The sequence below is a fragment of the Lontra canadensis genome, unplaced genomic scaffold (assembly GCF_010015895.1).
Source record: "Lontra canadensis isolate GAN:19392208 unplaced genomic scaffold, GSC_riverotter_1.0 scaffold84, whole genome shotgun sequence".
Lineage (NCBI taxonomy): Eukaryota > Metazoa > Chordata > Mammalia > Carnivora > Mustelidae > Lontra > Lontra canadensis.
Window position 1 is genome coordinate 4,191,532 of NW_022631078.1, and position 14,382 is coordinate 4,205,913.

The 14,382-nt window shown below is 61.7% G+C and overlaps 1 protein-coding gene across 3 annotated transcripts in view; it reads left to right on the top strand.

Moving 5' to 3' along the window:
* Positions 1–14,382, top strand: part of KIAA0930 (KIAA0930 ortholog) — a 31,336-nt gene that overhangs the window by 14,493 nt on the left and 2,461 nt on the right. The window contains exons 1-7 of one of the 3 annotated variants that reach the window (XM_032882791.1): positions 5,147–5,171; positions 5,452–5,603; positions 9,406–9,531; positions 9,694–9,771; positions 10,085–10,186; positions 11,052–11,192; positions 11,742–11,936. In XM_032882791.1, coding sequence (XP_032738682.1) covers positions 5,162–5,171; positions 5,452–5,603; positions 9,406–9,531; positions 9,694–9,771; positions 10,085–10,186; positions 11,052–11,192; positions 11,742–11,936 — 804 coding nt within the window. In that variant the 5' untranslated portion in view covers positions 5,147–5,161. Of the gene's footprint in view, positions 1–5,146; positions 5,172–5,210; positions 5,251–5,451; positions 5,604–9,405; positions 9,532–9,693; positions 9,772–10,084; positions 10,187–11,051; positions 11,193–11,741; positions 11,937–14,382 lie in introns of those variants that run through there. The other 2 variants (XM_032882792.1, XM_032882790.1) reach the window with 2 other exon arrangements.

A 14,382-nucleotide genomic window follows, 5' to 3' on the forward strand; every position in this document is an offset into this window, starting at 1 on the left:
CATCAGGTCCAAAACAAACACGTGTAAAGCAAGGCTGCGTGCTGATCGATGGGCGGGAATGTTGTGTCCAGAGGCTTCGCAGGAGCCGCTGCCTGAGTCCCCCAGGAGCACTGGTGCGATGCTGTTCATCCCATGGCTACTCTAGAATGGAATGACCACGAGTCATGAGAAGGGGGCCGTTACGATGCTGCTGTAGGACCCCAGGCCAGCAGGGAAGCTGGGCCCTCAGGTGTGGAGGGTCCGTGGTGTGGTCCAGGTGAGCAACTCAGCATAAGGGGCTGCCCCGTGCCCCAGGTCTGTCCGCCGGATCGGGACCCTGAAAACCTCCTGCCGTGGCGGCCGGATGGCGGGGAGACAGGGCTGGAGGGAGGTGGGGCCGTTAGGGAGCTCTCTGCTGGAGTGGCACCTGCCTGGGCTTGTGCCCCAGGGCATCTCTTGCTGGGCAGGCCTGGGGAAAGGCCACATCGTGGACAGAGACCAGCAGAGCAGTGGTACAGAGCGTCCCCACGAACCCACACGTGGATGGGACTTGACAAAGGGCGTTCCTGTAGGCTTCTCACCTGGTCCTCACCGTGGATTCTGGGAGGGTGGGAGGTTAGACCCATCTCACGGATGGGGTCACTGAGATCCAGAGAGGTCGCATGGAGTGGCTGCCTGGCTAGTGCAGGGATGACTCGGGACCTGACCTCAGGTGTATGTGACTGCTGCTCTGTGCCGCTCGGAGCCTGAATTCTCGCCCAGTCTCGCCCCTTGCTTTGGACTGGGAGCGTCTCTCTCAAGACAGGAGTCCCCACTCCGTCCCCCTCCCTCTCTCTTTCATCAGCCCGTGGACACTGATCAGAGGTTGTGCGTTCATGGGAAGAGGAGGTATCCTCGGACTCAGCAATACTGAGAGTCAGAGCAGGAGGAAGGGGAAGCTATTCCCTGCCGGGTCCATAGCCCCGGTCACTCTGGTGTGTGCTGCGGGTGTTCCCCGTGGCCGCAGGTGCACCTGTGCTCTTCTCCGAGAGGGATGGAGATCTGGCTTAGCAGATGGAGCGTAACCCCTAGATCGAGGGTCAGCACAGCGTGCTGTTTTCTTTTCCCCTGTTGGGCTGTTACCTTACTGGCCCTCATGCATAATCGTAGGGAAGAGGTTTGTGCACACGGCTGTTATTTTGTGTTTTTATTTCCCTGCATAAAGTAATTCGGAGGAGTAGGAGAACGTCCATCTGCTTTTCACAAAGGCGAGGGGGTGTTCGTTCTTCAGCAGCGCACGAGTGTCCCCGGGCAGCGCCCTTGCTGGCTTTGCCTCTTACAACTTCTTATCAGCGTTACCAGAGCGTGATTCACGTGAGACAAAGTGCGTCCACGTGGCCACTTGGATGAGGTTTGCTGGCTGTATGTACCCGTGAAGCCATCAGCGTGAGAAACAGAGCATGTGGGGACAACCACTGCTCTGCTTTTTTAAAAATTTTATGTATTTGAGAGAGAGAGTGAGAGAGAGAGAGAGAGAGAGAGCACATGAGCAGGGGGAGCAGCAGGCAGAGGGAGAAGCAGGCTCCCCGCTGAGCAGGGAGCCCGGTGCGGGGCTGGATCCCAGGATCCTGGCATCATGACCTGAGCCAAAGGCAGAGGCTTAGCCCACTGAGCCACCTAGGCGAATTTTTGATTACTCGTGAAATTAGTGTTTTCCCGCATTTTTGTTAACTGGTTACATTTCCTTTTTGGTATGTTCCCCATTTTTAGGGTCTGTGGGCATTTCGCTTCAACACCCGCTGTGGTCGGAGTTCCTCTGTCCCAGGCACCGGTCACTGAACCGCGGCTTGCCTCCCCCGGGCTTCACGCTCCCTTTGATTCCAGTGATGCTTCTCTGGGACTAGAGGGCAGTTTGGAATGTTCGGGAAGGCGGCTCTTGACCACTGAGACTTCTCTTCTGCTTCTGACTTCAAGCGTCGGGGCGTGGAGGTGGTCTGCAGTCCTGCTCCCCGCGGTGATGCCCACGGCCCCCTTCTGGCCCTTGTCCTGGTGGCTTTTTGCCTCGAACCCCTCTCCCGCCTCACGATGGGCCTTCTTGGTCTCGTGTTAGAGGAAGCTGTGCTGGAGTTGGAGTGTCTTCCCCGCTGGGCTCATCAGGCCGGTGCTGAAATCGTGATATTCAGGATTCTGTCCCCCAGTGGACGGCGAGTCTTCAAGCCCCTTGTTGCATTTGGAGCTCCCTGGCACTGGGTCCCCTAACTTGCAGGTACCCTGGCGGTGGGGTGACGGTCGGCCCAGGCTGGACACCCTCTCCTCTTCTCTCCCATTACACCTTCTCAGTGCCCACGGCAGGCCCACCGCCCCACGCGGCTCCCCACGGTGTGACAGTGGAGTCGTTGCCCCGGGCCCCGGAGAGCCCAGCGAGGGGGGCTTCCAAGGCTTCTCCGGGAGATCTTCGTTAAGTCAGGGCCTGTGGCTGATGGAAGGAGGCCCGGGCTCCTGGGAGACGGCTCTCGCTGGGCCATCTCCCAACTGGGCAGCTGGGCTAAGCCATTTATGCAGCATTTAGGGAGTACCTGCTGCATGCCTGACCCTTTGCTGGGCTCTGAGATCTGGTGGTGGCCAAGACAGAGTCCCGACTCCTGGGACGCTCTCCTGCTGTGGGGGACAGACAGCAGACATGGGAACACCAGGGGGGATAAGGTTGTGGCAGCCGTGAAACCAGGTGACATGACAGGGAGAATGAAGGGGGCACGTCTGGTGTGGGCCCTGGAGAGGTTCTGGGAAGAGGCGACATCACGGCTCAGTGGGATGCCGGGAGGGGCTGCCGCGGCCCGGGGGCCCAAGGCAGGGGATTGGCAGCCGAAGGGAAGCGGGGACAGAGCACCCGAGGTCAGCGTGCACTGGAGGCCGGTGACCGGGGATGGAGCCGGGTGAGGACTCTGGGTTTAATGTGGAGTGCGATGGGGAGGCTGCAGGCGGGGCAGGGAGAGGTGTTTAAACAAATGTCCTGTGGCTGTGGTGCGGAGGGTGGGCTGTCGGGGCGGCCGTGTACGTCCCCGCGGAGATGGCCCTCGCTCCCAAAGCGGTGGCTGTGAGCGTGGGGAGAAGGACTGGCATGTGGCTGCTGAGAGCTTGGTGGGAGCGTTTGTGTGGCAGGACGGCATGGGCCTGGCGCTGCCCCCTCTGAGATCTTGTTTGGTGTGTGGCCCGGAGAGGGTGGGGGACCTGGGAGGGCAGCTGGGATTTCCCACGAGGAGTCAGCCCTGGCCATCAGTGTGGTTCAGGCTCCTGGGGCCTGCAGACTGTCGTCGTGACCCCGGTGGGGGAGCTGTGGAGAAGGTGTGCTTAGCTCTGCCAGGCAGGGAAATGGGACCCCCTACTGGCCCCCGCTGGGCACGGAGGCTAATAGCACAGCGTGCATATGTTGTGCCCCATCCAGAACTTCCTCCCGAAGCCGGACCCCTCGTCCCTCAGCCCGGGAGGCCAATCCCGTGTGCACTGCGCTCCCAGGGCAGGACAGCTGCGCACCACGCCGTGGGTCTGGAGCCTCCCGGCCCTTATTCTCACCGAGTTGCCGAGTGGAGCGCGGAACATCTTTCCAGAGCCTGAGCGTGGGGTTGGCCAGGTCCTAGGGCCTCAGCAGTCTCTAACGCTGTGAATTTGAGCACGTCCTTGAACCTACTGAGGGCTGGTCTTTTCTGTGCCAGGGCAGTGATGACAGGGCGTCGCGACCGCTGATGGCGATAGCCTATGTGGTGCACGTGGCCCAGGCCCACAGGTGGCAGGCGTGCTTCTCGTCCATGCTGACCGGGCACCCAGTTACCACTGGGCCACTATGGGGTGACTTCTGTTAGCACCACGAGAGGAATCACCCGCGGAAGGCAGTTCCTTGCCCCAAGGACAGACACTGGTGGCGACCCTCTGTCTCTGTGGCAGGCGGAGGGGTTTGAGGTGTGAACCCTGCTCATCACAGCCAGAGACGCTTCTCGGGGGCGTCCCAGGACCCACAGGGAGGGCGCCTTTGCTCTCCTTTGCAGGGGGTCTGTAGTGGTGGGACTAGGCATTATGTGTCATCAGAGTGTGTGGTAACCGCTAAGGAGTGACGCAGGAGGAACGCAGATGGGGGGCGGGGGGCTCGGTTCCGCCCGGGGCCAACAGGCAGGTGCACTGACCCAGACCCCTGATTGGAAGACCCCCTTCTGCCCCCACCCAGGACCCAAGCAGGTCATGGGAATGGGTGGGCCCCAGGCTGTGGGCAGTGGCCAGACAGGGGGCTTGGGCTGGTTTGCAGCCTAGGTTCTCTGGTCACCATGTGGCTGGAGTGAGCACAGCCTGGGGTTTTTGCGAGCGACCCCGCCTTCTAGAGCCTGATGGCTGAGCCCCCAGGAGTCTGGTCAGGGGACCTGCCAGTCCTGGTGGGGCCGCTGAACTGCCTGGGGGGGCGGGGGCGAGTCCACGGGGGGCGCTCAGCTTCCCCATCTCTCAGGGTGGGGTTGGTCGTCCTGGCACCAGAGCACAAGGACTGGGTCACAGTGGTAAAGTACGTTCTGGAGAAGAGAGGAAGAAACCAGCAACGATCTAGCATTTCGATGATAAGAAACGGCTCTGTCGCATGTCCTGAAACTGCGTGGGATCTGCCCGGAGAGGGAGGAAGCCCTCGTTGCCTGGGCTTGCTCTGTGCCAGGCGCGGGCTCTGTCTGCGCCGCTTGCCTGGTAGGTGTCTGGCAGCTGACATTCGCGGGGAGGAACTTGGGGACCAGAGAGGCCAAACGGCCTGTTGCCGCCACTCTGCAGGCTGTGCGAGGGCACAAACCCGGGTCTTTCCCACCAGAGCGCAAGGGCTTTTTCTCCTCCTGTGAGGATGACGACAGAGATTTAGGGATCCTAAAGAAACGTTTATTTGTCATAAAAGACGAGGTTCCACAAAGATTACGGGAGCACAGATCTGGCTGATGACAGGCTCCGCTGCGTGCAGGGGTGGGGGGGGCCGAGGCTGCTTGGCACAGGGCAGCTGTTCCTTTAAGTCGGGTTCCCCGTGGCAATTGCCGCAGCCTGGGGTGGGGGTGTGGGCTGCTGGCCAAGGGTGGTGCCAGCCTGCGGAGCTCCCTCCAGAGCCTGTCTGTCTGCTCCCAGCCCAGATGCTGTGACGCTGCCTCTCGCCTCTCAAAGGGCTTTCCTTCCCCCCCGAAGCTGCTGATTCATGCGCTGCGGTCGGCTGGGCTGTGGGGCCGGGGGCCGGGGCCAGGGCTCTTGGGCTCTGCTGGATGGAGGCACTGGGCCTGGTGGGAGGTGTCCTTGAGCCCCTGTCCCCTGGCTGGGAGCGGGGGAGTTGGGGTGGTGGTGAGGGAGCAGGGGGCTCTGGACATCACAGACCAGAAATGTAGGTTGGGGGTTGGGAGAGGGGAGGAGGGGAGACAGGGCTTGGCCAAGGTCACATGCAAGGGCCAGGCTGACCCGTCCTCTCTCACTGTTCTTCGCCGCCCTCGGCAGGGTGCTTCCAGGACGACCGCATCGTCTTCTGGACTTGGATGTTCTCTACCTACTTCATGGAGAAATGGGCACCGCGGCAGGACGACATGCTTTTCTACGTGCGCCGGAAGCCGGCGTACCCAGGCAGCGAGGGCAGTGTGGACGGGAGGAAGGTGAGCGGCCCCTCCGGTCCCAGCCAATCATCCTTGCGGGGTCTGCCCGAAGCCGCCGGGGTGGGCTTCCCTGCAGACCTCGAGTGGGTCCTAAGGGGGAAACGCAGTTGACTGAGCACCTACAGGGAGCCAGGAGCTGCGTGAAGTTGGGGGTGGGGCGTGGCTGTTCCCGCCGCCCTTCACCAGGACCCTGAGAGGCAGTGATGACATCACTGTTGTCCCTTTGAGGGGACAGGTTTAGAGGCGAGGTGGTTTGACCAGCATACAATTAAGTCAGTCAACAGGAGAGCAAAGATTTGAACCCAGAGTCTAGGGTCCTCCCTGGCCAGGGGCAGGCTGAGCGGCCTCGAAGATGACGAGGAGGCCCGGCGGTTCTGAGCCCTTGCCATGCAGCAGACGCCGTGCTCGGCTCTTTCCTTCTCGAAGCTCTTACGTCCTCCCTGCAACTCAGCGAGGCAGGTGGGGAGCCCAGGGCCTCGGGGCAAAGGGGCTCGGCTGAGCCGTTTCATCTACCACATTTAAGCATGTGGAGGAATGAATAAAACAGCCTTCATGTGTTCCCTTCTGTTTTTCAGAAACGCTACTAGCTTCTAGAATGTGTAAGCACCTTATGTCAAACAGGGGAATGCACTGTTTTCCTTTAATCACAAAAACGGGAGGGCGAGGGAGGCTGATCTGGAACTCAGAGCCACTGTGGCTCCAAGTCCAGAGCCCTCTGATCCCTGGGCCGCGGCTTGGGAGCTGCAGCCCATGTGTCAAGTGTTGGAGCTTGTCCCTGCTTGTCCCTCTTTGTGGAGCTTGACACACAGGGCCTGGGAGTTCTGCATGTGGATAGGCCTGGTGCCTTCTGCAGAGGAGACACGGTGGCTTGCGTGCTAACCGCAGAGAGCTGGTCTGGCTGGCCTGTGGGACATGCAGGAAGGCCCAGGGTTGTCCTGGGTCCTGGGGTGTTTGCATGGTGTGCCAGCCGCCAGCTTCAGGGCCGGGCCTTGGCCCTGGGACCCAGGAGCGTGTCATAGAGCCGGTACCAAAGGGTAAACCCAGTGACTGGAAGGGACAGAAATGGTCAGCAGAGGCCACATGGGTGAGGTGAGCCTTCAGGAAGGAAAGAGCTTTCCTAGGCGAAGGGACAGTAGCCCCAGTCATGGGCCTGAAGCTTGTCAAAGCCCCTTCGTTCGGGTGACCAGTGCTGGTACCACGTGGCCCCGTGTAGAAAGGTGGGAGCAGAGACGGGTGGGCACGGGCCAGATCACGTGGACGCTAAAGGCCATGCCTCGGAGTCTGGGTCGGTCCCTGGAGCTCTGAGAAAGTGAGGAAGGCGGGATGTGGTCAGTATTCCATTTAGCGAGCTCTTGGGTGGCGGGTGGAGGAAGGACTGAGGTTGGAGCAGAAGCAAGGGAGAGGGGGTGGGGAGCAAGGGAGTGGTAGGCGGGCGGCACGAAGGCCAAGGGCATAGGCCTCACCAGCAGGGCTCCAGGTGACTGAATGGGGGCCTGAGGGAAGGCCCCACCTGACAGCCCGGTCTCTGCCCTGGGCTCAGGGTAGGTCCAGTGCTGTCAGAGGAGGACAGGGTTCGGTGTTGGACAGGCTGAGTCCTAGGCGCCTGTGAGCTAGCCAGATGGTGGTGTCTTCTGGCGGTGGGTCTCCTGTCTGAAACTCAGCAGAGACTCAGGGACAGAGGCAGGGCTCCAGGACTGATGGCTCCAAGATGATACCTGGTGCCATGGGAATGTGTGGGAAGAGGAGGGAGACTGGGAGGCGGGACAGTCACAGAGGCCTAGGACAGAGCTCTGAGCTAGCCTGACACTGGAGGGACTAGCAGGAGACCAAGTGGCAGGCCAGATGGGGTTGGCGGGAGGAGGGGGCGTGACCAGCAGGGAGGCGGGACCCGAGGAGCCAAGTCCGGCAGGACGAGAAGGGGGACAGGCCGATGGACCTGTGACCAGAGACTGGGGAGGCATGGGCAGAGCAGCCTTGGCGGTGGGCAGGGGGTGCCCTCTGGAAGGGAGGAAGAGAAGGCCCCAGTGGGTGAGACTTGGCGGGGCTAGGTCTTGGTGGAGAGTTCCATGAGCTGAGCACCCCCAGAGCCTGGCCCAGAGCTCCGCCGTCCCTGCTCTCTGTGCCTGCTCTGTCTGGGGGTGTAGTGGACAGACCGGCTTTTCCAGCTTTGTCTCCCCCGACTTGCCACTCAGCCTGGCCTGGTATGGGGGCTGGGCAGTTGCTCGGTGAGGTTAAGGTCCTTCCATTGCGCACACCTGGGAGGCCAGGTGTGTGGGGTAGTGTGATCATAGGAGTCTCCTGGCAGAGGGTGGCGAGCCCCTAGGGAGCCTCACTGCTAGGGACACCCACCGTGGGCGTGCTGTCCTCCCTCAGCTCAGCCCAGTACGTAGGCTCCTAGTGCCAGGGCTCACCTGCAGAACTGGAATGGGGACCGTTCTGCCCGAGGGCACGCAGCGAGGGTACAGCCCGTGTCCTTGGCCCCTCAGCATCTGCTGGACTTAACGTTGTAGACGTTGGGTTTTGTTTGGGTTTTGCGGGGAGCAGGGGGTTTGGTTTTCGTATTTTTTGCAAAATCTTCATCTTTTCCCAAAGGCAGCCTGCTAAGACCAGAGGCTCTAATAAGGATCAGAGACTCAGCCAGACCCTGAATTTTGGTGTGGGGAGAGGCCTCAGCTCTGGTTAGGGATGGTTTTCTCAGCCTTGAGTTCTCCAGGAGGCAGGCAGGAGAAGGGAGAGACCAGGTGAAGAGGTAGCAAGAGAAGTTCCTCTGATCCTAACTGCGTAGTTTGGGGCTGGGGTCCCCGGACCGTGTGCAGGCTTCCTGGAAGGTTTGGGGGTGTTGAGGTCCGTCAGGGGAACATGTGGCAGTCCAGCTGTTGACGTGCTAGAATGTTCCATCAAACACCGCAGTAAGCGGTAGGCAGCTGCCCCTCCCCGCAGCACTGGGAGCCCAGGAATGACTCAGACCTGGCCCTGTGCTCAGGGAGCCCGTGTCTCCTGGGGCAGACAGACAGCATCACCCGTGATCAGAGAGCACTCATTGCTGCGGTAGTGGGAGAACGGGCTGGGGGTGGGAACAGCCGGGAGCCCACACACAGAAGGCTGTGGCATCGGGCCTCAGTGTTGTAGGACAGAGAAAGGGGTCCACGGTGGCCTAAGGACATTCCCACTGGAGGGACCAGCCCATGGGGTGCTGGTGGGGGCGTGCCAGGCACACACGCGACTCGGCACCTACCCGAGGGGACCCTGTGGTGTCTGTAGTGTTTGGAGGGCAGGGCTTGGGCGGTGATGTGGGGAGACCTCGCAGGCCCGAAGAGTGCAGGGTGGGCAGGGAAGGACAAATGGGAGACTGGACAAGCCGTTCCGGCAGCCTCTCTGCCCCCACCACTCAAAAGAACAGAGCCAGGAGAGCCCAGGGCAGGCGCCTGCGCACTGTAGCCTCTCTGCGGCAAGCCAGGGCCGCCTCCCGCCCCCTCCCCAGCCTGCCGCAGAGCCGGTACCCGGTTGCCATAGCAACCTGCGGGCTTCCTGCGCTCGGCCCAGGGTGGTGGTGGTGGGCGGATGGGTGGACGGTCGCCTCCAGGCAGATCGAACAGAAGCAGTGTGGGTGGGACAGGCGGCTGGGATCCCCACGCCGAGCTGCAGGGCTCTAGGGACCACCTCGGAGGCTCCTTCTCAATGAACTTGGGGTCGCACAGCTGGAGACTGAGAAGCCAGGCGGGCGTCCGTGTCTGCCTTAGCGGCTGTCCTGGCAGTAGTCAGGGAGAGGGGCTGGGACTCATCTGTGCCCTGCACCCCTCAGCGGGCCGAGGCGGAGCCCGAGGTGGAGGTGGAGGTGTACCGGCGCGACTCCAAGAAGCTACCGGGCCTTGGAGACCCTGACATTGACTGGGAGGAGAGTGTTTGCCTGAACCTCATCCTGCAGAAGGTACACGGCGTGGTGGGGGCGGGGCTCTGGGAGGAGGGCTGTCTGGTGGGGGCGGGTCTCCAGGGGCACAGCATGGTGGGGCGGGGCTCCGGGAGGAGGGCTGTGGGGGGCTGAGGGAGAGCAGACCCCTCCACGCGTGGTGTCCTGCGTGCTCCCTTCCAGCTGGACTACATGGTCACCTGTGCCGTGTGCACGCGCGCCGATGGGGGTGACATCCACATCCATAAGAAGAAATCCCAGGTAAGCCCCAGGCCTCCTAACTGGGAGCTCAGCCCAGAAATGGCAGCCTTGTGGCTGCTTAGCATTTGGGTGGGGGAGACAACCCCTTCCCCTCCTTCCTCTTGCTCCTCTGTCTCCTCCTCCTCCTCCTCCCTTCCCTGCCTGGAGGGGCAGGTCTGACCAAAAACCTGTCCATCAGGCTTCTTGCAAAGCTGTTCCCTCTGGCTTTGGCCTGGGTCTTAGCCATGTGACCACCGGGACTTGTCCCTTGAGTGGCTGTGGACCTGGGTGCAAGGCAAGGCCTCATCAGTCCTTTAAAACCCCTCCCTTTCAGCAAGTGTTTGCGTCCCCCAGTAAACACCCCATGGACAGCAAGGGGGAGGAATCCAAGATCAGCTACCCCAACATCTTCTTCATGATCGACAGCTTCGAGGAGGTGAGCTCCTCGGGCCCAGCCACGTGTCCCCAAGGGCCCTGGTTAGGGCTGCGAGAAGCCGGCCTCCCTCCCGCCTCACAGCCCTGCAGCCCGGCAAAGGTGGTGGGCAGCGGGGGTGATCCTGACTCCTACCCCCTTCGCTCCCGCTGTTCCTGATGCTGGACTGGGGCTGGTGGGGTTCACCTCCCTCTGAGCCTGTTTTCTCATCTGTAAAATAAGTGTCATGATCGTGTGTCCATTGGGGTTGAAGATCACACGAGCTCGTGAATGGGAGAACGCGTCATAAACACCTATAAAAAGGGCTGTCTGGGCAGGAGGCGTCATTAGGATGGCCAGGACACTCCAAACCAGTGCCTCCACACTGCGGAATGCTAGGGTGTCAGAGGGGGCAGGGCTGTGGAAGCTTCTGGGCCAAGCTTCTGTGTTCAGGCTGGGAAAACTAGGACTCACGGCAGAAAGTGACTCACCCAGGCCCCACCCGGTGCCCTGCCCCTGCCCAGCTTCTGCTCTGCTGCTCTCTGCCGCCACCAAGGTCCCCATAATGGTGCCTGTACTCCCCTAGGGGCGGTCAGGACCCCAGGGAAGACTCAGGAAGAAGGGAGCCCGTGTTTCAGGGTCTCTCCTCGATGGGCTGCTGCCTTGAGGCCCCTCAGGCTTGGGGGACTAAGTGCCGTCCCCAGGCTGGCACGGCCTGTTTGTGGCAGAGCCAAGATTTGAACCAGAGTCCGTGTGACCTTGAAGTTGGGTCCATGCCCCAGGCCCTGGAGCCATGATGCCAGCGGGCGGGCAAGTGACAGGAGGTGGAGCCAGGACCCAGGCCTCGGGCTCCGTGGTGGGCAGCTGTCTCCCTTGTGCCTCGTCCCAGGTGTTCAGTGACATGACCGTGGGGGAGGGAGAGATGGTCTGCGTGGAGCTGGTGGCCAGTGACAAAACCAACCTGTTCCAAGGGGTCATCTTTCAGGGCTCCATCCGCTATGAAGCCCTCAAGAAGGTGTACGACAACCGAGTAAGTGTGAGGACGTCCCCCACCCCCGTCCCCGTTGGGCCCTCTGTCCTTGCCCAGCTCCTCAGAGCACCTACGGCCCCCGGGTCCCTCGTAGGTGGCTCAGGGCCTGCGTTCTGGTGTGTCGCTCCTCAGTCGTCTGGGCACACTGGATCAGAGGGACAGTGGCCCCACCCTGCGTGCAAACACTCCCGAAACAGAACCTGGCTGGTGGGGCAGGGGTGGAATGCAGGTGGACGGGCCTCTCCCCTGCAGCTGGTCCCCCCAGGGAAGGCGTGGGGGTAGTCTCGGGCTCCCCAGGGGTTGGCTGTGTGCCCAGCCTGGTGCTTGGCCTGCTGCGAGGCATGGGTCGTCGGGTGGTGGGAGGAGCATCTGCCCGACCCCCAAGCATTCCTGCACTACCCTGCCTGCTGGGGGGCCCCCGGCCCCCAGAGGAAAGTGGGTAGCCCTCAGGGGCCGCTCTTTGGGGGATGGTCATCCTCATGACTCCGTGTCCCCAGGAAGAAGCCACCCCTATGGGCGCTGACTCGGGCCATCTCCCCATGTCTGCAGGTGAGCGTGGCTGCCCGGATGGCACAGAAGATGTCGTTCGGCTTCTATAAGTACAACAACATGGAGTTCGTCCGCATGAAGGGGCCACAGGGCAAGGGCCACGCGGAGATGGCCGTCAGCCGCGTGTCTACTGGGGACACGTCCCCCTGCGGGACTGAAGAGGATTCCAGCCCGGCCTCACCCATGCACGAGCGGGTAAGGGCTGCACAGCTCGGGGAAGGGCCCTCCGTCCCTCGGATCCGCTTCCCAACGCCTCCCTGATCTTTAAAGTCCCCCGGTGAGGTAGGTGTCATCACCCCACCCTCAGGGGAGCAGGCCAAATGCAGAGAGGGCAGTGGCTTGCCCAAGGTCACCCAGCAGTTCAGGGCGTGGTCTCTGCTTCCCTCAGCTGCTGCTGCAGCTGGGCCCAGCTGAAGGGACCCCCAGGCTGGTCCCGGCCCCTGCCTCACCGGGCCCTGCTGGCCGAGCGTGCGCCCACAACCGGCCTGCCCTGGGGAGTGCCCTGGGGTGCGGATGAGCCAGCGCCCGCGCTTGCCCCGTGAGGCTCGGGGGGAAGGGGAACAGGGTCCGGAGCTGCCCAGCTCTTCCCTCTGCCCGGCCCCCTGTTCACGAGGTGTCGTGCACCTTCAAGTGCTGGGGGTCCCCGCAGCAGCCCCGTGGGTAGACATGGAGACTCGGGCTTGCTGGATGGACTGGTGCCAACCTAGGTCCCACGGCTCTTGTGTGATAGCACCGAGCCCTTGAGCCCTACTCTTTCTAGGACACCATCCTTCCCCAGGGGTGGGAAGCCGAGGTCAGTGGCAGCTTTGTTCCCCGGGGCCCCAGTGGGGTCAGGGCTAGGGCAGGAGAAAGTCTCGAGCCCCTTGGCTGCTCTAGCCTGCTCAGAGCCGTAGGTCTCCGAAGGGACAGGTGGGCGGGGGGGCGGGCGGCGGTCCGGGGAGCAGCCTTGGCCAGTCTGTCTACAGGAAGGGACTTCGGGGTGAAACTGCGTGGGCTGGAGTCTGGGCGCTGCCGCCCCAGTGACCTGGGGCAGGTCTCGGCCTGTTTTCTCGTCCAGAAACGGGGAGCACTGGTGTTGGGAGGCTCGGGGAGCTGTAACACAGTCAGCAGCTGACGCGGGCGGGACCCTGGGGTGCTTCCCTAGCCACTGGCTCCCCTTGGCTGTTGACCCGCTGCGGGAGGTGACGGAGGGCGTGAAGCGCGCCGCCCTGCTGACTGCCCAGGACGAGCAAGCGTGTGTTTGCTAGACTTTCCGTTCTGTAAAACTGTTAGCCGTGCCCATCTCCAGGTAGTCCCACAGCACGTTTCTTCCTCTTCTTTATGTCCTTTCCTGGTTTTTTTCTTCTGCAACGACTGTGGTTGGAAAGCCGAATAAAAACAACCCGGGCTGGTTTCCGCAAAGACGTGGGTGAGGGTTCCGGGCGGGCGACCTCCCTCATCTTGCAAGTGGAGGCTGTCGATACATTTCTGAGCTGATTTGGGAGAAATGGAGTCTGATTCTACTCCCTGGTCCTAAGTTGCCCACCGAGGCCCTGCAGAATGTAGAAATCCTGTGGCCTGAGCTCTGGGCTGGGTCGGCCTGGGTGCCACTTCTGGCCACACGTTTGCTGAACAACCACAGATACGGTTCCACACCTGCTGAGCCTGGCTCTTCCCACACACCAAATGGAAGTGATACTTGCTCCCTCCCAGGGTGGCAGTTGGGGGTGAAGGCCATGGTGCCTGGCTCAGGGTAACGGGAGGCCCAGGGTCAAGGGAGGGGACCTGCCAGGGTCATGCAGCTGCGAGTGGCAGGGCCTGACCTCCTGGGGGCTGCTTAGGCCCCCACCACCTCTGTGCTTACTGTCGTGTGTCCCCCTTTTCCAGAGGGGTCCTTTGTAACCAGCTCATGACAAATGCAGACTCTGTGTGTATTGTGGTTTCTGGTGTTTTGTTTTTTTTCTATCTTTGGAAAACCTTCCCTGGCTTATGGGAGGACCGTCTGGAGCCCAGCGGCCGCCGGGACTTTGGTGGATGTCGGAAGCCGTGACGAGGAGGCTGATGGGGCTTCCTGAAGTCTCAGTCCCAGCTCACCTTGCTCCTCAGATTCTTGTTTGCATGGGGAGGAGGGAGGAGATGGGCCAAGTTCCCTCTGCCTGGAACGCCCTTCCCCCCCTTCTTCACCTGGCGAACTCCTACTCGTCCTTCAAGACCCATCTCGAGCAGCGTCTCCTCCAGGAAGCCTTTCCTGATTTCCCAGGCTGTGGACCCCTTTTGCTCGGTGCTCCCCTGTATCCTGTGCTTCCCTTTCTCTGTCTCAGCAAGCAGCCTTCAGTTTGTGGTTGTCACTTTCCGAGTCTGTCACCCCTCACCAGACTGTGAGCTCCTTGAGGGCAGGGAGCAGTGTTGTGTGCCTGTCTGTCTCCTGTGCTGCCCCTGCCTGACCTTGTGCGGCTCTACAAAACGTTTGCTCAACAGTGTGGTTACAAGATGAGGGGATGGAAGCCTGGGCCGCTTTGCGATTGCCCTCCATGAGAGGGTACTGGGGCTGAGAGGGATGGGGTGGGGGGCATCTTAGCCAAGGGGAAGGAATTGGGGTAAAGAGTATGGCCTTAGGAGGCAGAAGACCTGGGCTGAATCCTGGTTTTGCCCCTGTCCTGCT